Consider the following 24,849-nt stretch of genomic DNA (forward strand, 5'->3'; position numbering starts at 1 on the left):
AATAAAAAGGGGTGGGGATTTGGCTCAGTAGTAGAGCATCCCTGGGGTTGAACCCTCAGCCTCTCTCTCTCTCTCTCTCTCTCTCTCTCTCTCACACACACACACACACACACCACACACACACACACACACACACACACACACACACATGCACACACAGAGGAGAATACATGTCTGGACATTTTGAAGCCATTTCAGGGATAGGCAGAAATAATGACCTTTTGTGGAACCCATAGAAAATGTGAGCAAACATAAATGCTCAGAACCTAAAAACCTAAACAACATAGGTTTATTGAACATATAATATGTGCTTGATAAGTACATGTTGATTTTACTTTAATTGGCTTAAAAATCTAAATTTAATTATGTAAAGTTTGATTTAATAAAAAGAAATCTCTAGCCAGGCATGGCAACCCATGCTTGTAATCCTAGCAACTCAGGAGGCTGACAGTAGGATTGCAAGTTCAAAGCCAGCCTCAGTAACTTAGTAAAACCCTGTCTCAAAATAAAAAATAAAAAGGGCTGGGGGTATGGCTCAATGATTAAGTGCCCCTGGATTTAATCCCTGGTACTGGAAGAAAAAAGAGAAAGAGAAAAGAAAAAGAAATCTTCATAGTTGGTTGGAGAAAACCAATAATCTTCTAGTAAACTAGTAAAGAAATGAAATTAAAAAACAAAACAAAAAAAAAAAAAAACAAACTTGAGAAAATCCAGAGAAGAAAAATCTTTTTTTCTTCATTAAAATATCGTGGGGGAAAACACTCTTTGTACTCCTTCCCAGGGTCACACATTTCTAATCTTTATGACATAAGCTCCCAAAGGCAGAAGTCTTGTCATCTTCATCCTTTTATGCTCAGCAGGTCACAGAGTGCTTGGCTCATAATATATGTTCAGCAACGGAGTTAAACTGAATTAAAGGAGAGAAAGAATGTGGAAGATCAAAGGCAAAATAAGAAACTGAGAAAGCAGCAAAGTAAAGTGAACAGGGGAAGAAAGAGCTCATTTTTGACTGTGCTTTCCATCATCCCTTTCCAGCATTTTATGGCAGTTCCCTGGCACAGCTCCCACTCTCCAGCCAGCCAGGGAAGGGAGATGGCAGAATGATGTTGCTCATGGGACTTTGCCCTGCTCTTTGATTCTGCTGCTAAGGGGCAGGTGCATTTTCTAAATTACATGCTAAAGTGGCAGGTCATTTCTAGTTACCCCAGCCCCACCTGGCAAATGAAGACTTGGTTGGCGACAGACAGACATTTCAGAGCAAAGCCCAGAGGCTCCTGGGTAAACTGGAAAACAGCTGCTCTTGCCAGAAGCAAACTTGGCTGGGGAGGGATGGGTGGATATGAGAGCTGAAGGATCCCCAGCATCCAGCAACCTGCTGGCTGAACAAAACTGGTGAGGGTCCTGGGTCCTGAAGTGGCACCCTCATGGCTTTCTGAGACCTGTTCTTTGAATATTCCTCTCTAAACCCATTTCCTCATTCATAAGAGAAAATGATACCACCATGGGGTTCTGGACCTCAAATGATGCCTGGCACATGGTAAGCACTAAGTGCAGAACAGTCATCACCCATATCATCATCTTGGTGCCTCAGGAACTTCATCTGTTAACAAAGAAAGCAATACTTATTTCATACTAATATGCTGAGGATCAAGTGAAGTGAACTCTGTGTGCTCTCAGCAAAGGATGCAGGGAGCTTATAGTATGTCAATTTAGATGTTCCAAAACCAAACCAACCTCAACTCAGGATCTTCCAGTCAGGTTACCAGACTGGCAGGTGGGAGAAAAGCCATGGACAGTATATCTTGATTTCAGAAAGTAGGTGACAAATATCTCAATATGCTGGTATATATGGTGAATACATGTGGTCTGAGCACTAACACCTCTGTTTTGTCCCACACAAAGAAGGTTAATATCAGTAAGGGGAGGGACTGGGGGTGTGGATCAGTGGTAGGGTGCATGAGGACCTCGGCACATATGAGGTCCTGGATTTGATTTTCAGCACCACCAACAAAAAAAGGGACTTTCCCTATGATGAATTTTAAGTTGTAGAATCTGGATCTATCTGAATAAAGAGGGTTTTGTTTGTTTGTTTTGTTTTGTTTGGGTGCTGGGGATTGAACCCAGGGTGCTACATTCCCACCCCTTTCTTTAAATTATTTTTTATTTTGAGACAGGATCTTGCTAAGTTGCTTAGGGCCTCACTAAGTAGCTGAACCTGGCTTTGAACTTGCAATCCTCCCGCCTCAGCCCTCCTAGTCTGCTGGGATTACAGGCATGTGCCACCAAATCCAGCTAGTTTTATTTTTATTTAATGATTTGAATTAAGACAGAAACTATGCTTATTGAATTTGGTAATTACCCAAAACTGGGATAAAAGCAAAAATATCTAGATTTCAATAGGATGAAAAAATGAGCCAAAACCACCATACTATTCAGTGGGTAAAAATGTATAAGCTTATATTTGGGTTAAATAAAGAACATAGTTGGAAAGAACAGGATAGAGGAAACCAGCATAACATTCATATATTATTTAAAAATAGTACATTTAATAAATAAATCAATATGAATCACCAGTGCAACATGTTTGCCAAAATAGCTAAGGCAATCTTGGGTTGCATTTATAAAAGAACAGCGCCCAGAAAGAAATAAGAAATGGTTTCAATATGCTTTAACATCTATTCTAACTGGAGTCTTTCTAGTGAGAAAACAATCAGAATAATGAAGGTTCTGGGAAGTCACGTGGTCTGAGAAACAGGTGAATTAAATGGAGACAGAAGATGAAGAAAGTTAATATAGCTAGATTGAGAAAGAGGAGTTTTTTTTCCTAACTTTTAAAATTTTTTTAAAATTTATTTTTATTGTAAACAAATGGGATACATGTTGTTTCTGTTTGTACATGGAGTAATAGCATACCATTTGCATAATCATACATTTACATAGGGTAATAATGTTTGATTCATTCTGTTATTTTTTCCTTCCCCCACACCCCTCCCACCCCTCTTTTCCCTCTATGCAGTCCCTCCTTCCTCCATTCTTGCCCCCCTCCCACCCCCCATTATGTGTCATCATCCGCTTATCAGTGAGATCATTCACCTTTTGGATTTTTGAGATTGGCTTATCTCACTTAGCATGATATTCTCCAATTTCATCCATTTGTCTGCAAATGCCATAATTTTATTATTCTTTATAGCTGAGTAATATTCCATTGTATATATATATACCACAGTTTCTTTATCCATACATCAATTGAAAGAGGAGATTTGAAAGGTACTATCTTTAAGTGAAAGAAAAGCCCTGTTGTGGGTTTTTGTTGTGGGTTTGTGTTGTTTTGTATAGTCCACAGTACTGAACATTAAAAGGAGACTTTAAAGGTAAGCTTTTAGTGGGGCATGGTGGCACATGCCTGTAATCCCAGAGGCTTGAGAGGTTGAGGAAGGATTATGGTGAGTTCAAAGCCAACTTCAGCAAAAGCGAGGCGCTAAGCAACTCAGTGAGATCCTGTCTCTAAATAAAATACAAAATAGGGCTGGGGATGTGGCTCTGTGGTTACATGTCCCTGGTACCCACCCCCAGTCAAAAATGAGCTTTAAAAGAAAATAAATTTCAGTTCAGTAGAAGGGACTCATGGTCATGCTATGGTTGCTACAGCTCCACACATTATGACCATAATCAAAGACAATTAGTGAGAGAAGTGCCATATGGTATCAGAAAGCTCTACTCTCCTATTTATTTCATTTATCAGGAAATAATGTATTGTTTCCAGAAATTCCCTGAAAACCTATTTTATTGGCCAGAACCAATAAGGTTAGCACTATCTAAAAGAGACTGGGGAATTGCATGTCTGGCAATGAGGTAATTGAGACAAGCTTAAACAATTATGATTATGTCAAAATTAAGAATAATGGGGTGGAGTCAGGAGCTGGGTATAGTGGCATATGCCTGTAATCCCAGTGGCTGAGGAGGCTGAAGCAGGAGGATCACAAGTTCATAGCCAGCTTCAGCAATTTAGTGAGGCCCTAAGCAACTTAGCAAGACACTGTCTCAAAACAGAAAATTTTAAAAGGGTTGGGCATATGGCTCAGTGCCCAGGGTTCAACCCCTGGTACAAAAAAAAAAAAAAAAAAAAAAAAAAAAAGAAAAAAAGAATGAAAAATGGAAAGAGTTTGGGTCCTTGATGACATCAGTGAGATACTTAATAGCCAATTTTCAGCCTTCTTGGAGAGAAAAACTAAATGTGTATTTAATTAAGCCATTACTAGGAGTCTCTGGTACTTGCAGATGGCTACAAAGGCACTATTTATTAGAGTAATTGGGAATACATTCAATCTATTTGTAGTTCCCATTCATTCAATCAATATTTATTTAGTGTTCACTAGGTCACAAAGATGGGGGAGCAAAACAGACAAATATCTTGCCCTAGTGGAGTTTACAGTCGTTGCAAGGAAGTCAGGCACCACTGAAATAACCCACTATGGAGTACAAATACCTAACTCTCATGCATCTGTAAAGAAGTACATGGCACTGTGGGAGCATGTAACAGAGGCACTCCCTGGTGATAGATTCAGGGAAGGCTTTCCTGAGAAGTGAGCATCAGTTTGAGAACTGAATATGTATATTCTGACTGCTATCTCTGTCCAGAATGACCTTTGTCTCTTGCCTACATCTTGCTGACTTATCTACCACTATGTTGAAACCTTCCATCCCAGTTGTCTTTGGTTTCACTCTTTCAAGAAATCCTTTCTGACCCTTCAACTGAAGTGACCTATTCCTTTTAAGCCCCACTGGATACATTCATATCTGCCTTACAATTTCAGTGCTTGTTTCAAGTACCTCCTCTTTTCCACCCCCACTCCTTCTGTAAAAGATGCTCTCATGGTCACAGCAAATGACTAGCAACCTAGCTTGTTGCTTTGGACTTAGCCAACTTTCAAATTTTATGTATGTATGTATGTATGTATGTATTATTATTATTATTATTATTATTACTTGTGGTACTGGGTATTGAACCCAGTAGTGCTCTACCACTGAGCTACACCCCAGCCCTTTTTATTTCATTTTATTTTTATTTTGAGACAGGGTCCCACTAAGTTGCCCAGGCTGACCTTGAACTTGTGATCCTTCTGCCTCAGCATCCCCAGTAGTTGGGATTAAAAGTACATACCAGCACATTCAGCTAAACATTTATTTCAACTGAGCCCTAAAATTACATCTTATAGATGTTTACCCCCATCTTGTTTCAGAAAAGATTTGATAACTTACATAGAATGGTGTTTATATGTGTGACATCTTCATAAACCCAGAATCTAGGATTTTCTCCATAAACTGTTGTTTTTTAAACTACCAAAATTTATTAATAATGGGAGTGTAGCTCGGTTGTAGATTGGTAGGCCCTGATAGGATCCCTGACGTGGCAAAACAAAGACAAAAACAAAAATCCCCACAGTAATTGTTATTATTATCCTGTCCACTATCATCATGTATACAAGCAGAAGTCTCCTTGGTTACTTAGATTATTACAACCTTTATTCCTTAGCATACAGGCAGAATGCTTGGAATTCTCAAGGACGTGAAATATATTTGAATGTCTTAAAGTGACCTGGCTCTTCAACATTTTCAGGGTGACAGCTGTTCTGGAAAGGCAATACCATTAAATTCACACAGTTAATCTTCACAGTGGGTTTATGAAAGGGACATTAATTTAAGGACATAGCAACATAATTGCACATTGTTAAAAGCAGATGTCCTCTTAGAGATCATCTGGTGACAGAACCCCGATACTTCCAACCCAGTTGACAGTAAAAGGTGTTCTCTTCCGCGATCATCAGAAATATCAGAGACTTTAAGTCACTTTCCTTATTTTTAACATTGAGGACACACTCCAGCAGAGAGTTCAATAGTCAACCTCTGGGTGGAGGTATTACTAGGTTCTGAAACTGTGGCAAGCAAACTACCAACACCGCTAAGTTCAAAGCTCCCAGAGATTACGCCCAGAGTCAAGTACAGGGAAAAGACACACGCAAGAAGAGCAAACGCGCCTTCTCTCTGGGACCAGTTGCAATAAAGGGAGAAAGTCGAGGCTTTGCACCGGCCATCAGTGCCTGACTCCCATCCCATAGGAAAAAACGCTCTTCTAGGAGCGGAGAGGATGGGTACAAGGAATCCCCAAACTTCAGGGATCCTGTTCCGGGTAACCTCTGCGTTTTTCATTTGCAGTCAAAAGAGGGAAAGCGAACTTGCAGTCTCGGCCCTCCCCCGCGTGCGCCGCAGCTGAGTCGCAGTCGGGGGCGGGGTCGGCGGGCGCCCCTCCGCCAGAGCTCTGTGCGCTTCCCGGTCCTCCTCCGCCGAGCCGTCACTGGCTGCATCTCCGCGGCCGGCACAATAGAGACTCCGCCCTCCCTCCGCACCCTCCCTTCGCTGCGCCCTCGCCTCCCGCGCCGCCGCTGCCGCCGCAGCCGCTGTCCGCCTAGCGCCCAGTCCCTGTGCGCCCAGAGGATCCCTGCAGTCCGCATCTGCCTGAACACCCGCCTTCCACCTGAACCCTCCACCGGCGACGCGTTTGACTAGCCGGTGCCTGCCTCCACCTTCCCGGTCATCTCCTCTTCCCTACTCACGCCTCTCTAGTCTTGGCTAGAGTCGGGAAGGAAGGAGATGCCCAGGGTCTCTGGGGCGCTCCCTCCAGCCCAACTCAGCCGCACCCATCTTTAGAAGGTGCTTGGGACAGCCACTCTCGGGCTCCTGCTTAAACATCCTCTAGCCTCAGTCTTTGCTGAGATCCCCGACCCAAGCCTTCTCCGAAGGGGCTAAGGTCCTTCTGGTCGTGTCCCTCATGGCCAAGCCTCTGCTGCTAGTTCTTTGCTTCTCTCTGATTGCGGCACAGGTCTGGGGGTCCAGCACTCCTCCAACAGGGACCAGCGAGCCTCCAGATGAACAGACGGTGGCTCCTACAGAGGATGAGATTCTGCAAAATGAGGCGGATAACCAAGAGAACGTTTTGTCTCAGGTAGGATACCGAGTTCCACACACCTTCTTGTCCTGGTTGGTGGCAAGGGCCAAAGGATGGTTCTGGATGAAGCGTTTGGAGGGAAATGTTTTTCTTTCCATTATCAACGACAGGGACATTTACTTTTCGTTTATCAGAATATTTTCTTAAAGGGAAATGAGGGAGTCCTAGTCTCAAACTCTTGGGGTCTTTCGAGGTTACCAAATCCAGAGAAAGGAGAGGAGGTAAGGGAAGACTTCACAGAACTCTCTGAGAAGGAAGAAAAGTTTTTGTGTGTTTTGGTTAAAGGGTTGTGAAGAATACTTCTTGTCTATGTGGCTGTTTGTCAGATTTGGAATGTGTAAACAGGCGGGTATGTTGGACAGGAGGCAGATGGCACAACCCATGGGAGATATTTTATGGCCTACAGTGAGCCGCCCACGCAGAGACATAGGGTGAAGACAGAACTGAACATGTGTAATTCATGTGAGTTGCCCCCAAAATAGAGGAAAATTAACAAGATCCCAGGTATTGCAAAGGTAGAGTGGAAATGTATATCCCTCAGTCTGGCTTACTCTCAGTAGGAGCCCGGTGACAGATGATAGTGACGATCTTTGTAATGTCCATTTATGAATCTAAATCAATCCCCCAAACACCCTGATACCCATTCTATGGATAAGGTTCAGAAAGCTAAAGAGTGGTGGGGGTGGTAAGAATCAAACCATCTGGCAATTTTCAGCCCAGATCTCACGACTGTAAGGAATACTTCTCTCTGGTGTTGATTTTGTGCTCTCCAGAGCTGTCATGATGGTATGCAGTGGTGACACTATGATCCTCAGGACCAGAGATATCAGGGGAAGGATCCTTAGTGTGTGCCTGTATCTCCATTAAGCCCTCAGACTGGGTCTTGTCTCCTTCCTGTAGAGGGAGCGATCACCTCTGCTTTGGGATTTCTCAAACACTATTCTCATTTTTCCTTTCATAATTATGCTAATATATGTTTTGTGCCCACCCATAACCTCATACTGACCCATAAATCGAAAAGACACAAAATCCCTCACACTGGGACTCTGGAATATCATCAGCAAAAGCTTTCTTGAAACCCGAGCCTCCAGAAAGGAAGGAACCCACCCAGGGTTCTCAGAGCAGGGTTGCTTAGGAATCCAGGCCGAGTTTCAGAAAATAGACAGCCATGATTTACTATCAGCCCAGAAAAAACAGCTGCTTAAGTCACCCCAAACTACACCTCCTTCTTCCACTGACCCATTCTGTATTTGACAACAACTCTAAAGCAAATATTAGTCTTAGAAGAAACCCAACCTTGGCAGGGAAAACTCCCTCCAGACAGCATCCCAAGGAACATTTCTACTCAAACAAGCTTTATGCCTGCCTGCTGGGATCCTCAGTCAAATAAAGGGAACACTTCTGACTGTCTAGGTGGGGAGTCCTGGTTTTGGATATTTAGGACATGCTGCAAAGCAACTCAGGGTGGGGGAATCTGTTTCCCCAGCAAGTGCCCAGGGTAAGAACTCCAGAAAGTTTGCTGTTGCATGTTTTCTTGCTTTGGGAAAGCTGGTAGGAGCAAGATCCCAGAAGAAAGTGTTTAGCATTGTAGAATGCAGCAGGTGCGGACAATTTCCTGGGTTTGGTCTTGGATTTGGGTTCAGAATCTGCTCTAGGAGCCAAATAAACCCTCAGACTGTATAAACCTTACTGATTTCTGAACCTGTCTTTCTCTTCCCAACTCCCTTTCTCCAACTATATTCTCTTTTATTTTCTTGGTACTGGGGATTGAATCCAGGAGTGCTCTAGTATCATGAGACACCCCTAGCACTTCAGTTTTTCCTTTTTTGAGACAGGGTCTTGCTAAATTGCCAAGATTGGCCTTGAACTTGCACTCCTCCTGCCTCAGCCATCTGAGTCTCTGGGATTATAGGCATGTGCCACCACGTCTGGCTCCCTTTCTCCAATTCTAACCCATCATTTGAGTCTCAGATCAAATACCTTTTCCTCCAAGAAACCTTCCCTGGTACCCAGTTGGAGCCTCTGTTGACTTCCAACTGCACTTTGTCTTCAGGGCACCTGTCACTGTCTAATCTGCCACTATTATTTATTTGCCTCTTACATTGTAGGCTCCTTGAGAACAGACTGTTTGCCTGACCCATCTCAATCTTTAACTGCACTTCTCTAGAAGGTACTCAATAAGTGTCAAATGCTGAACCAGGAGAGAAACCAGTAGTCCCCAAATCTGAATACCAACTTTCCAATTTCTCCTTCAACTCTTTCTTTCTTCCCTTTTCAAATCCAAACCTGGATTCTAGCAGACTGCAAGGCTATTGGAAGAATGATGGAGCTCATTTTTTTTTTTTCTTTTAAATGATTAAAAGCAAAGGCCCCTGAAAATACACAACCTTCCAAGATAAACGAAGAAAGCTGAACTCCGAGTGCCTTCCCGGAAATGTCCGAGTCAGCAAATTGCTTTGTGATGACCTATTCATTCTGTGGTTCAGTTTTGTTTGAGGTGTCTGGCTAGTGTAGGACATTTTTTAGGTGTATTTTATATGTATATGTTTTTATTGCTTTGATTTGTGAATTTGTTTTCACATAAAATTAATCATACTATATATATTGATCTATAACTTGAGTCACTTAAAGGTAGTTCCTGGAGATTTTTCCCATGTTGATATATATTGTTTTCTTTTAGAGTAGGACATTTGACAAAGTTAATGGACAGCCTTTTTGAGGAACCTGATATTTGCATAACTCCAGTTCATTTGCTCTGTCTAGTTGCTGGGGGACTATGACAAGGTGAAAGCCGTGTCTGAGGGTTCAGATTGTCAGTGCAAGTGTGTGGTGAGACCGCTGGGCCGAGATGCCTGCCAGAGGATCAATGAGGGAGCATCCAAGAAGGAAGACTTTTACACTGTAGAAACCATCACTTCAGGCTCATCCTGCAAATGTGCCTGTGTCGCGCCTCCATCTGCCCTCAATCCCTGCGAGGGAGACTTCAGGCTCCAGAAGCTGCGGGAAGCAGACAGCCGAGACTTGAAGGTAGGAGCTGGTGGGGGCAGTGCCACAGATGAGAAGGCTCTCTGGGGTCCCATGAGCCTACAGGGCCATGGCTGGGGATTGTAAGACCTTTGAAGAAAGCCAGGCCTTCTCCTTGGAGTCTTTTGTGTGGTGATAAGGCTGATGTTTTGACAAAATGATCAATTCAGCTCGGAGTCTGAGGGAGATGTGGGAGCAAAGAATACTTACCCCTCCTTATAGAGACTGGGAGGCCAGACCTGGGATCAGCTGCCAGGCCCAGCTGGCCAAAAGAACTCAGTGTTCTCCAGGAAAATTGCTGTCACAATTTCCTGTCAGCTCAGGGTGGATGTTGAAGATGTAAAAGACACAGAGGAGTTTCTCAGTCATTGGTATCATTGTTGGAATGACCCAGGATGAGAGGCCTGGGGCCCTCAGCAAAATGGATTCTGTGATCATACTTTGTAGGGTGGGAAGCTCAGACCCTACCTGGGTATCCTTACTGGCTGACTTCATGTGATACCCTTGCTTTGTTCATGAAGTGGGGTAGTGGAATAAGCTTGGTTTTGGAGTTAGACACTTGGGTTTAAATTAGTGCTGCATAATCTTGCTGAAGTTATTAAATTTGTCTGACCTCAGTTTCCTTGAATAAAATATGGGAATAATATCTACTTCAAATGAGAATTCATGAGATGACAACTACAGAGTGCTTGGCACAATGCCTGATATTCACTGAGGCATGACTGTGTAAATGAATGAATGAATGGTCATGTAATGCACTCCTGCTGTGCTTGGTAGCTAACACTCAGCGACTGGTACTCATTGGTATCTCTTTAAGCAGTCATGTTTATCAGTACAAGAAATGTCCCAGGATTTGGCCATATTGCTTAAAACTGCAGTTCTGCCATGAATCTACTTTCTGAACTACATCATGGTCACTTAGTTCTAGGGTAGGACTCTGGGGGACTTCTGGAATCACATTAGGCAAAATTTCTATTAGGAATCAGAAAATCATCCCATGCATACTAACCTGCTATGGCCCTTGCCCAGGATCCAGCTGTCTTCCTCTGCTGCAGAAGAAAGAACTTCTAGCCAGGTGCACTAATATACTCCTGTAATCCCAGCAGCTAAGGAGTCTGAAGCTGGAGGATTGCAGGTCCAAAGCCAGCCTCAGCAACTTAGTTGGGCCCTAAGCAACTTAGTAAGACCCTGTCTTGAAATAAAATTTGAAAAGGATTGGGATGTGGTTCAGTGATTAAGTGCCCCTGGGTTCAATCCCCGGTACCCAAAAGAAGGAGAAGGAGAAGGAAAGAGGAGAGAGGAGAGAGCCGGGAGGGAGAGGGGGAGGGAGAGGAGGAGGGAGAGAGGGAGGGAGGGGGGAGGGAGAGGGGGAGGGAGAGAGGGAGCGGGAGGGGACCTTCTAATTATGAATATTTCTTTGGAATTTTTCATCTAGAAGCAAGGCTGGGAGGTGAGTGGGGAACAGATAGATCGCAAGTAGTTTACCCAGCAAACTCTTCAAAGGTCTGGTTCTTGATAGGGAGGCTCCATTTAAGCATATCTCATCTGCCCCCATTGCCTGTACCCTCATGCCCTAGATGCTACCAGAGCCTCATTCACTTTCCTCCCAGGGACTCTATACTGTCAGGGTGATCATATTGGAAAAAAAAAAAAAAAATGAGAAGGTTGGGTGCCCTATGGTAAGTAGCTATCTCAGACATGGGCCTCTCTCTCTTGTTTTTTTTTTTTTTTGTGCGAGGGACAGTTTGGTACTAGGGATTGAACCCAGAGGTGCTTTACAACTGGACTACATTCCCAGACATTTTTATCTTATATTTATCATTTTTATCTTATTTTAAAAGAGGTTCTCACTAAATTGCCCAGACTTGCCTCCAACTTGCCATCTTCCTGCCTCAACCTCCTGAGTTGCTGAGAGTACAGTCATGTGCCACTGTACCCAGGACCATTGGGTCTCTTTTACCCCAGGATCAGTTTAGCTGTCCCCACCCCCTGCCCAGGGCCTTGTACATGCTAGGCAAGTCTTCTAACACTAATCTATATTCTTAAACTAGCTGTATTTTTTGAGATGGGTTCTTACTATGTTCTCCAAGCTAGTCTGAGACTACTGGGTTCAATTGAACCTGTCTTGATCTTCTGAATAGATGGAACTATACTTGATGCTATGCCTATGAGATTGACTTTTTGTGCTAAGGAATAATCTATTGGTATCTTTGGGGTCCTTTAGTAGACAATGAAGATGAGGGTCTCAGAACCATATCCTGAAGTTATTGATGTGTACACTTCGTTGAGTATTGTAGATTACTTGTTGTGGGCCAGGTACTCTGCTAGATATCTTGAGGAAACAGAGATGAAGCTTTGAAAGAGCTTACAGTCTAATAGGAGAGATGCATGTGACTGATGGATTTCATAAAGGAGGCCTAAACAGTTTGTGAGGATGTTTCAATCTTGAATTTACTTGTTCTTGTAGGATTCTTCCATTTTCTTACTCAAATATTTCAGAAGGCATAATACATCATTTGGCTCACCCCCACAAATGTGTTTCTGAGGGCTACCTCTCAATTCCTGGCTAGTGACTTCCTAGTGTTGAACCTACAACATGGAGATCTGAAGGAAACTTCTCCCACTGTGGTCTGTCTACCCCAACCCTGGGCTAACCTCTGAATCTTGTTTCATAGCTCTCCACCATCATAGATATGCTGGAAGGAGCTTTCTATGGCCTGGATCTCCTGAAACTGCATTCAGTCACTACCAAACTGGTGGGGCGAGTGGATAAACTGGAGGAGGTAAGGAAGATTCTGATTTCATTTTCCTTCCCCTTCCCCTTCCCTTTGTAGTCCTGGGAATTGAACCAGATCCTTTCACATGCTAGGCAAGTGCTCTTCCAGTGAGCTACACCTTCAACCTTTTTTACTTTTTATTTTGAGGCAGGGTCTCATTAAGTAGACTTAACCCATTCTCTTCTTTCGAAAGAAAAAATATATTTAAAAAAATGTATCCAAAATCATACCAAATTCTTGGTGACAGATAATGAATGAAATAAAAATGTAAAGACTTTATTCTTTTCATGTGTAAGAACCATATAAATAATGTATTTCTATTTTTAGCTTGACTTCCAGGGAACTCAGAACTAAATGATATGTAAAATTACAATAAGCATCTTACCTCCAGTTTTAAGGTAGAGTCTTCTGCCTCCTGGGAATATGGTTGCTGATTTGTTCTGTTTTTTTTTTTTTTTTGTTGTTGTTGTTTGTTTTTTAACTGTTCTAGTGCATATCTTTCTTTGTGAGTATGGGTGAGAATGTGTGTGTACCTTATCCATTTGAGAGAAAGAAAACATAAAAGTGATTATTTTGTTTTAATATTATAATTATTAAATATTAGTTGTACAAATAATGGGTTCCACTATGACATTTATATATATATATATATATATATATACATATATATATATATATACATACATATATATATATATCCTCCCTTGGTCATGCCCATCTTCCCTTCTGTCCTCTCTTGCTATCCCCTCTCTTTTCTTTCCCTGGCCTCTATTCCCGTTCCCTTCCCTGAAAGCCCTCTTCTGCTTTCAGGTCATCTTTTTCAAATTTTTTTGTTTCCTTTCCTCCTAATCAGAGAAAACATGATATTTGTCTTTCTGTGTCTGGTTTATTTCACTCAATATAATGTCCTCCAGTTTCGTCTGTTTTTTTTTTTTTTTTTTTTTTTTTTGCAAATGACATGATTTTATTCTTTTTTGTAAACAACTTTATTTTTAATTGATATATATCAGTTGTGTATATTTGGGGTACAATGAAGTGTCATGATATAGGTATATATATTGGAATGATTAAATCAAACTAACATCCATCAGCACATACTTATTACATTTTTATGTTAAGAACACTTAAAATCTACTCTTAGTACCTTTTCCCCCCGCCCCACCAGCCCACCTCTCCCCTCATTCCCCTCTGCATAATCCAAAGTTCCTTCATTCTTCCCTACCTACCTCCCACTATGGATCAGCATCCACTTATTAGAGAAAACATTCAGCCTTTGATTTTTTGAGATTGGCTTATTCCACTTACATGATATTCTCCAGTTTCATCCATTTACCTGCAAATGCCATAATATTTCATTGTGTATATGTACCACAGTTCCTTTTTTTTTTTTTTGGTTCTTTTTTTAATTGTAAACAAATGGGATACATGTTGTTTCTGTGTTTGTACATGGAGTAAAGGCGTACCATTTGTGTAATCATAAATTTACATAGAGTAATGTTGTTTGATTCATTCTGTTATTTTTCCCTCCCCCCACCCCTCTTTTCCCTCTATACAGTCCTTCCTTCCTCCATTCTTGCCCCCCTCCCTAACCCTAACTCTAACCCTAACACTAACCCCTCCCACCCCCCATTATGTGTCATCATCCACTTATCAGCGAGATCATTCGTCCTTTGGTTTTTTGAGATTGGCTTATCTCACTTAGCATGATATTTCATCCATTTGCCTGCAAATGCCATAATTTTATCATTCTTTATGGCACCACAGTTTCTTTATCCATTCATCTGTTGAAGGACCTCTAGGTTGCTTTCATAGTTTAGCTATTGTGAATTGAGCTGCTATAAACATTGATGTGGCTGTGTCACTGTAGAATACTGATTTTTTTTTTTCTTTTTTGTGGTGCTGGGGATCAAACCCAGGGATTTGTGCTTGCAATGCAAACACTACCGACTGAGCTATCTCCCCAGCCCTAGAATGCTGATTTTAAGTCCTTTATAGGCCAAGGAGTGGGATAGCTGGGTGGAATGGTTGTTCCATTCCAGGTGTTCTTAGGAATCTCCATACTGCTTTCCAAAGTGGTTGCACCAATCTGCAGTCCCACCAAAAATGTATGGGTGTACCTTTTTCTCCACATCCTTGCCAACACTTATTATAGCTTATATTCTTGATAATTGCCTTTCTGGCTGGAGTGAGATGAAATCTGAGTAGTTTTGATTTGCATTTCTGTAATTGCAAGAGATGATGAATATTTTTTCATATGTTTGTTGATCAGTTGTATTTCTTCTGTGAAGTGTCTGATCAGTTCCATAGCCCATTTATTGATTGGGTAATTTGTTTTTTTGGTGTTAAGTTTTTTGAGTTCTTTATATATCCTGGAGATTAATGTTTTATCTGAGGTACCAGTGGTAAAGTTTTCTCCCAATCTGTAGGCTCTTTCTTCACATTGATTGTTTCCTTTGCTGAGAAGAAACTTTTTAGTTTGAATCCATCCCGCTTATTGAGTCTTAATTTTACTTCTTGTGCTTTAGGAGTCTTGTTAAGGAAGTCAGGTCCTAAGCTGACATGATGAAGATTTGGGCCTACTTTTTTTTCTATTAGGTGCAGGGTCTCTGTTCTAGTGCCTAAGTCTTTGATCTACTTTGAGTTGATTTTTGTGCAGGATTAGAGATAGAGGTTTAATTTCATTTCTTTACATATGAATTTCCAGTTTTCCCAGCACCACTTGTTGAATAGGCTATCTTTTTCCAATGTATGCTTTTGGCACCTTTGTCTAGTATGAGATACCTGTATTTATGTGGGTTTGTCTCTGTGTCTTCTATTTTGTACCATTTGTCTACATATCTGTTTTGGTGCCAATACCATATTGTTTTTGTTATTATTGCTCTGTAGTGTAGTTTAAGGTCTGGTGTTGTGATACGATTTTATTCTTATGGCTGAATAATATTCTGTTGTATGTATATGCTTTCTCTATCCATTAATCTATGGATGGGCACATGGGCTGATTTTATATCTTAGATATTGTAAATAGTGGGCTGGGGAGATAGCTCAGTTGGTAGAGTGCTTGCCTTGCAAGCACAAGGCCATGGGTTTGATCCCAGCACCACAAAAAATAAATAAATAAATAAATAAAAAGATATTATAAATAGTGCTGCAGTAAATGTGTATGCATCTTTTGAATGACTGTGTTTCTTTTGGACATATACCCAGAAGTCATATAGCTGGATCGTATGGTATTTATTTTTTCAGTTTTTCAAGGAAGCTTCATGCTGATTCCCATAGTTGCTGTACTTTTTTTTTTTTTTTTTTTTTTTTTTACATTCCTAACAACAATGTATAAGGATTCTTTTTCTCCACATCATTACCCGTGTTTATTAGTTGGTGGGGTTTTCTTTGTTTTGGTTTGTTTTTGTTTTTTGTTTTGGTAATAACCAATTTGCATTTCCCTGGAAGCTAAAGATATTAAGAATTATTTTCATATATTTTTTGGCTATTTGGACTTCTTTTGAGAAGTATCTGTTCAGATCATTTGGCCATCTTTTGATTGGATTACTTATTTCTTTGGTTGTTAGGATTTTTTAAATTCTTTGTATATTCTGGACATTAATACTTTGTCAGATGAATAGCTGGCAAAGATTTTCTCCCATTCTATAGGTTGTCTCTTCACTCTGGATTGTTTCTTTTTCTGTGCAGAAGCTTTTTAATTTGATGTGATCTTATTGTCAATTCTTGTTCTTGTTTCCTGAGATATTGGAGTCTTATTCAGGAAATTGTTGACTGTGCCAATATCTAGGGGTGTTTCCCCTGTTTTCTTCTGGTAGTTTCAATATTTCAGGTCTGATTTTTGTACAGGATAAAGGGGTCTACTTTCGGTCTTCTACACATGGATGTCCAGTGTTCCCAGCATCATTTGTGAAGAGGCTATCTTCTTTAATGTGTTTTTGGTGCTCTTTTGAGAATCTGCCAGCTGCAGATGCATGGATTTATTTCTGGGTCTTCTGTTCACTTGGTCTGTATACCTGTTTTCATGCTAATACATGCTGTTTTATTACTATGGCTCTATACTGTATTTTGAAATAGGTATTGGGATGCTTCTAGCATTATTCTTTTTGCTCAGGATTGCTTTAGGTATTCAGGGTCTTGTATGCTTCCATATGAACTCTAGGATTGTTTTTTCTAGTTCTGTGAAGAATGCTATTGGTATTTTGATGGGGACTATACTGAGTCTGTTGAGAGCTTTTGAGTAGTATAGATATTTATTTAACAATATGAAGAACGTGGGAGGTCTTTCCATTTTCTAGTGTCTTCAATTTCTTTATTTGGTGTTTTATAATTTTTGTAGAGGTCTTTCACCTCCTCAGTTAAGTTTCCTAAACTTTTTTTTTTTTTTTTGAGGCTATTTGGAATGGAATTGTTTTCTTGATTTCTTTTTCAACAATTTTATTATTGGTGTACAAAAAGGCTACTGATTTTTATATGTTGATTTTGTACTTTACTGAATATGTTTATCAATTCTAAGAGTCTTTTTATGGAGTCTTTAGCCTTTTTAAAGTATAGAATCATGTCATCCACTGGGATATTTTTGCTTCCTCCTTTCCTATTTGTAGCCCTTTTATTTCTTTCTCTTGCCTAATTGCTCTAGCTAAAAATTCAAGTACAATATTGAATAAGAGTGCTGAGAATGGACACTCTTATCTTGTTCCTGTTTTTAGAGGAAATGTTTTAATGTTTTCCCCATTCAGTATGATGTTGGATATGGGTTTATCATATATAGTCTTTATTATATTTTGGTATGATCCTCCTATCCTTAATTTGTTCAGGATTTTAATCAGTAAGAGGTGTTAAATTTTATCTAATTTTTCTGCATCTACTGAGACGATAATGTGACATAAAAGTGATTTATAATGAGTAATGTTCCTTCATTGGACATTCAGGCTGCTCATGCTCAGGAGGGATGCCGGTCTGCAATGCCAGTAACGTAATGTTCATAGTCAAAGACACCTCATTCTGATTGGGTTTTGAGGAATACACAATTGGTGCCATAGTTTTCATTTAATGATGTGTGATATGATGGTAAGAGTTATAGTTATGGACATAACAATAACGGTGATATTGTTTTGTTATTGTGATGCTTTATTTACAAATAAGAAAGTTTAGTCACCAGAAAAGTAACGTTCATCATTCAACTCTATTGATTAGAGGCTTGTGGATATCTTTTATTGACTGGCATCTAGTTTTTGGACTGATATTTAAAATAGTTTCCAAAGAGCTGCTCCTTCAAGTAGAAATCTTTTCTTTAATTTTCAGAATGTTACTGTAAGTGGTAAGTTTAATAAAGGAACAACTACAAATGTATCAGTATTCCTCATGGGAAAAAATGGACTTTTGAGGATCTATTATGGGGGTTCCTTGATAAGTGATTTGTAGATATGAGATGTAAAAAATGTAAAAATTTCTAGTTTGTGGCAGAAAGAGTGCCCGACTGAGTCAACACAGAGTTACTCTTTGCCCACTATTCCCAAGCAACCGTATCTTAGGTTTGCCATCTGTGAAGTGGGAATGGTACTCTACCTACTTTGTATGATTCCTGAAGGAATAAAATGTACACTAATTACTATGAAAATATTTGAATTGATTAAACATGGCACTTGAGTTATGACCAAGAACAGATTGGGGCACACATTCTTGCATTCCTCTGCCAAGAGAACTAGGACAGAGGTGATAAAAGTGTTGCAGTTTAAAGGATTGTTCTAGCAGGTTCCTTCTATTCCTAAAAATATTCTCAGGAAGTGAACCCCAGCTCCTTCTCCACCCACCCTTGGGTTTCACCCCTCCAGCTCTGACTGTTGCCATTTTGCTCTTGGTGAGGTGGTAGGTCCACAGTCACTTCAGTTATCAACTTAAGGAGAAAGGTTAGGGTGCTGAGCCAGAGCTTTGTAGATATGTTGATGTGGTCAAGTAGACCACATCAGCCTCCATTCTCCCAGAGGGGCTACCTAAGAGACTTAGGACATGAGATGTCTTGAATCTCTCCTTCCCCAACACTGAAAACTAGAATGATAAGATTGGGAATGGTCAACACCATCCTGCGCCCAGTGGACTTCATGCAGGCATGGGCTCTTCCTCCCATTAAAACTGCTGTCTGATTTTTCCAGAAGGGTTCAAAAGGAATTGAACCAGAGTCCAATATTTGACAGTATCTATGTTTCCTGAGCCTCCCCACAACTATGCCCCTTTAAAAAAAGGATTGTATTTCTGTAGGATCAGGGGTGGTGGCAACTTCTGCTTTTACCTGACCTTGGTAAACATGTGATTTTCAGTGTATCTAGAGAACACAGCTTGGGAAAGATAGCTGTGGGGGAGGAACAAAGTGCTTAGGAGGCCTAGGTCAGGCACCCAGCCTCTGAGGGGGTCAGTGGGCTGGGTTTTCTTTAAGAACTGCAGTTCATCCCCAGCCTTATCTAGCAGCAGAGCCTCCTGTTGACCAAGGGTAGAATTGTGAATGAATTTGGTGCAGTGCCAGCTCAAATGTGTGGCATCCTGTGTATAGGAGCACAGTAACTAGAGTTTGGCCAAAATGAAGTTTATTTATTTTTTTATTTTGGTACTGGGGATTAAACGCAGGAGCACTTAACCACTGAGCCACATCCCAGCCCTTTTTATATTTTATTTTGAGACAGTCTTTTTCAATTGCTTAGGGCCTCACTAAATTGCTGAGGCTGCCTTTGAACTCAAGATCCTCCTGCCTCAGCCTCCTGAGCCACTGGGATTACAGGCGTGTAGCACCAAGCCCAACCAAAACAAACTTTATTATATGGATGAAAAGATCTCTTTTTTCAATAGTGTGGTATATTTAGTAGCAAACATTGGACTTTCATAATAAGTACATATATATATTTGTGTAGCATTTTATAGTTTCTAAAACATTCCATATACACTTAGCCCATTTATTCCTGTGAGCTAGGAAGGATGTGAGACCTAAGGCAATGAGATGAATCCCCTGAGATCACAGTACAAAGACGTATAGGGTTGGAGCTCCGGTCTTCTGGTTCCTAGTTCAGGGCTCTTTCTAATCAACTGCATGAGTTTCTTCGAATCATTGTTGTCTGCCCTGTAAGCATCAGTTTTTCCTAACCAGAACTTGAAAAGAATAGTTCTTCCAAGGGAATTTCTAGGCAGAACTGTGGCTGCATCTCATAAGCTCCATTAAATAGGATTAAAGTTGAGTTAGGGAAGGTCCCACCCAATAGGAGGTTTTCCAAAAACAGACAGTCCAAGGAGACAGGGTGCTGTGGTATGACAGGAGGGTCTTTGGATGGGCTAAGGGCTCTGGGCCCATGGAATGGAGTACTGTATCTTGGATTAAGGTTCCTGGCTCGTGCCAGCTGTCTGTCTGGAGTATACAGTAATTGAAAAGGCAGAATGTTGGGTAAATGGAAAAAACATTCCCTCTCCAGCCTGGCTCTGCAGAAGGAATGGAAGTGAAATTCTGCTCCAGGTCCTTGGATATTCTTAAATCCCAAGGGGAGTTCTTTGAAGGTCAGACAGGACAACAGGGGTCAGATTGGAGGGGCTTTTTGCCCGAGTCAGATTAGTGTTTGGCAGTATAAGTGGGCACGTGTGTGTACCTCCACCTTGGGTACATAGGAGGATGTAGGAATGGAAACTTCATTTGCAGATTAAAGGGGAAGGAAGGAGAGAGAAATGAAATCCGAACTGTTCAGAACCTCACACTTGGTAAAATCAGTACTGGGAGCTCTGCCTAGTATGTTGATTTGGTTTAAACTTTTGTTTTAAATTGTGAAAAATAATACCAGCATAGAAAAGTGCACGATAAGTATTCAGCTTGATAACTTATTATAAGGCAAATACCCCTGTAATCATTATCCAGCTTCAGAAATAGGTCAATGTTCACATCCTCAAGGCCCCCTGACATGTATTCTACTCATCCCTCCTTCCTGAGGGGATCCTCTCTATTTAGAGACTTGTATTTTAATTATCTTCCTTGTTTTTCTTTAGAATGTTCTCATATAAGAATGCATTCCCCAAATCTTCCAAAATAATCCTCAAATAAACAGTTTTGCCTGCTTTCTTCTTTATTTATTTTTTGTACTGAAGATCAAACCCAGGGGTACTTTACCACTGACCTGTATCACCAACCCTCTTTTATTTTTGAGACAAGGTCTCACTAAGTTTCTGAGGCTGACCTAGAACTTGCAATCCTCCTGCCTCAGCCCCTCAAGTTGCTGCAGTTATGGGCCTACACCAGGATACCCAGCTGCCTAATGTTGCCTGGTTTTTTTTTTTAGAAGGAATTTATTATTTATTATTTTTAATTTTCAAATTTTTATTGGTATATAATATATATTAGTGGGATTCATTGCATATAGCATGATTTGGTCACCTTCATTCCTCCTCTTTCTTTCCCCTCTTCCTTCCCCATTTTGCTTGTGTTGGAATTTTAAATATACAGAATTCTACAAAATTGTGTATCTGTTAGTGAATGTGTGTGTGCACATGTGTTGGACTTCTCTTATTCAGTTTTATGTTTTTGATATTTACCTATATTGTTTTTGTGTCTTGTTCATTCATTTTTATTGCTATTATTCTATTGTAAGACTATGCAACAACTTATTTATCTATCTCCTAATGATAGATATGTGGATTTTTTTCCAATTCATAAATGGCCCATGAACATCCCTTTATAAGAACATCTGAGAAGGGAAAGAGAATGCAAGAAGTGGGGGCAGGGGAGGCAGGTACAGTGTTGGATTGTAGTTAGGCAAAGAGCACAGAAGCCAGGGAAGATGAGAAATACAAGTCTAAAAGGAAAACCTGTACCTTCCAAAGACAAAGATAAATCCTATTCATTGCATATAGACCCATGTCTGGCATTGATTCAACTGGAGAAAAAACTTTCACCCCGAACTCCATGTGCACCAGAGACTTATAGGCTGCCCAGATCTAAAAATGGATTTGGGAGGCAGCAGGACTAGGAGCATGGGATAGTACTGCTTTCATGAGCAGATTTGTTTCCAAGGTGACAAAAAAAGACTGAGGGACAGATTATAATCTTTAGCATCAAAGCACTAATTGAATTAAATTATTCCCATAAAAGTTGCAAATCTTTGTAGTGAGACCTCCTTCCCATTCTAACTGTAGTATACCTGTAAACATTTATAACTATGTGGTGTGCTTATGACTGTGTGCATATATGCCTTCATATATGTGTGACTGCATATCTCACACTCTTAAAATAGATGAATTCTGCTGGGTGTGGTGGCACATGCCTGTAATTTCAGCAGCTCGGGAGGCTGAGGCAGGAGGATCACGAGTTCAAAGCCAGCCTCAGCAAAAGCAAGGTACTAAGCAACTCAGTGAGACCCTGTCTCTAAATAAAATGCAAAATAGTGCTGGGGATGTGACTCCGTGACTGAGTGTCCCTGAGTTCAGTCCCAGTACACCCCCCCCCCCAAAAAAAAAAGGTGAATTCCTACAAGCTTTCACAGTGTGGTATCTCATGGAAGCTCTGCCCCTGGTGGTGACTATTCTCTTCCTTTTTCACCATCCTGCTAGAGTTTGTGTACTCCATCCATGGGTGCAGATGGGCACCAGGGAACTTTGTGTGTCAGTTGAAGGCTCCGCTCCTCAAAATTTTGCCCCCGCAGAAGATTTGAAATCTGTTACGGGTTTACCATACACAGAAATGACCTGCTCCTTAGAATGTGGAAGCTTCTCTCCCAAGCCTAAAAGTTCACTGGCTTTTGTGTTTCTGGCCTACAAGGCAAGATCAAAGTAGGATTCCTGTCCTGTGAGGATGTATCTTTTTACCAAGTAGTAGAAAAATGTAATTTTCATCTGTGCATGCCTGGCAGAGACTTAGGGGAACTGTATCTTTCCAAGTCTCCTCTTTCCCCACCTCCTTGTGCTCCCATCGAGACACCCTAACTTGTCTCTCTCTCCTGATTGAATCTACTTCTGCAGAAGGGTTCATGGTCAGCCCTTTCACTCTTTCTTCAAGTGCAGACTTGGAGAGGAGTGTTGCTCACCCTGTCCACCTGAAGTGAAAGAAGGCAGAGGGCTGGAGACGATGTTTCTAAGATACATTTAGACTTTAACATTATTTAATTCAATTTATATCTTAATATGAGTTCAAGCCAATGTATTACCTCTCCTGGGGTTATATATACTTCAAATCTAATTTGCCACCATGGAATGTGAGCTTTTTTCTTCTTGGCTTAAGGTGTAAGAGTCAGCCCTCCATCTACTGGCTTAGGAGTAGCTTATAGCTGCCAGGATGTGAGGAGTATGTGGCTATTTTAGGGGATGAGGTTTCCCCTCACGCAGAAGTTCATCATCAGAGGCCTGGGACTTCTTGCTCTGCACTTGTTTGACTCTCCTTCCAAACTTGGAATCTTTTGAGGGCAGCCAGGGTCTAAGTCCTCTTTGTGTCCCCAGTCCTAGCCCAGCACCTGACGTGGAATAGAAGCCGAGCAGCTGTTTGGATGACTGGGGGATTTAACATGGCAGCTGGCGTCTCCCTTACCCCAGGCCTGCCTGCCTGTCTCCACCAGCTGTGGTTGGAGGGATTGAACCCCTGCTGCCTGTCCTGCCATCAGGAGTACCGGCTGTTTCCAGCTGCTCTCCCCCTCTAGCTCTCTTACCAGGGGGTTGGAGACAGCTGTCGATTGGGTGCCTGTTCCAGGCCATCTGGTTCTTGTTGGGTCCTGGAGGGCTCAGAGGGGGAAGGGCAGGGTGAGCTAATGAAACTGAGAGCCCTTGCACTATGAGCCCTGTCACCCTCATGCTTGCTCACTTCACTCCTATAGGAACCAGGTCTCCTTGGCCCTTAAGATTTTCATCTGCACCAGATCTCTGCATATCCAGCCATCTACCAGTAGGCCTGACACCCACAGGGTCTCTCTGGAAGCCTCCTTGGATGCAGTGGCACATGCCTACTGTGTGATTTGAGGGACAGAGTTTGTCCTACCTGCAGTCTATCCTGGTCTCCTCCGACAGGTGTCTTGTGCCTCTCTCCCACATACCAGTCTTGGGTCTTCTCCTCCTTCCTGGCCTAGTCACACCACCTAGCTTTTCCTTCCTTTCATACCTGTATATGTCTACAGTCCTCTTTTATGCCAGGCACTCATCCATTCTCAATACTAAGCTTGTCAGTGTAGGTGTCATCATTACTTCTTTTTTTTCTTTTCTTTCTTCTTCCTCCTCCTTCTCCTCCTCTTCCTCATCTTTCTTCTCTTCCCCTACACCCCCAGTCATTTTTAAAAAAATTTTGAGACAAGGTCTCACTAAGTTGCCCAGCTGGTCTCAAACTTGCAATTCTCCTGCCTTAACGTCCTGAGTTGCTGGGATTACAGGCATCTGCCAGTGTACATGGCTCATTCCTTCTTTTCCCAAAGATCCTGGAGAGATTTCATCACTTCTATCCTATGGTTACATTATCAGGCCATGACCGTGGAATGGATTTCAGCAGCATTGTTTCCCTCTGTACTCCCATTCACAGAGACTGGACAGAGCCCTGAACTGAGGTCATCTTTCCCCCTAGACACAATGTTTTTGGCTCAAACCACTGCATGATCTTACCCAGGCATGCACACACTTGTGCAAGAACTGGACAAGGTCAAGGTTGAGTCCATACCCAGTGTAGCCTTTTCCTATGCCCATTCCACCAGTCTGCACATCTGGTTGTGTTAGCCCACCTACAGCTCACTCAAGCTGTGTCCTGACCAGCTGTGCTCACCAGTGTTCTGATGGCCAGCTATACCCCCAACTCCACCTGTGTTCTGGTTCCCTCTTGCCAAGGGACTCTACCCAGTTTACTTTCTTCCTGTTCTCTGCTCTCTGTGTATCTGACTGACCCTGTCCCCATTTGTCAATGTGGCCTTTTTCTCAGCAGACAACCTCCTGTTCCCAATTGCACAGTCCTCCAGCATGCCCCTTCTGCAGGGTAGCATTTGTTCTGTGAATACCTCTCAGTTCCTTGGCTCTACCTAGCTCAAGAAGTCATGACAGAGTTCCCAGATCTTAATTGTG

At 41.6% G+C, this 24,849-nt stretch overlaps 1 protein-coding gene across 2 annotated transcripts in view; it reads left to right on the forward strand.

Moving 5' to 3' along the window:
* The first annotated feature begins 6,416 nt into the window (after positions 1-6,416).
* The window catches only part of Olfml2b (olfactomedin like 2B), a 43,873-nt gene continuing 25,440 nt past the window's right edge, over positions 6,417-24,849 (forward strand). Inside the window, exons 1-3 of one of the 2 annotated variants that reach the window (XM_047522709.1) lie at positions 6,417-7,000; positions 9,767-10,030; positions 12,703-12,810. In XM_047522709.1, the coding sequence (XP_047378665.1) occupies positions 6,827-7,000; positions 9,767-10,030; positions 12,703-12,810 (546 nt within the window). In that variant the 5' untranslated portion in view covers positions 6,417-6,826. The remainder of the gene's footprint in view (positions 7,001-9,766; positions 10,031-12,702; positions 12,811-24,849) is intronic. The other variant, XM_047522715.1, reaches the window with a different exon arrangement.

This window comes from Sciurus carolinensis, chromosome 1, assembly GCF_902686445.1.
Source record: "Sciurus carolinensis chromosome 1, mSciCar1.2, whole genome shotgun sequence".
Classification (NCBI taxonomy): Eukaryota; Metazoa; Chordata; class Mammalia; order Rodentia; family Sciuridae; genus Sciurus; species Sciurus carolinensis.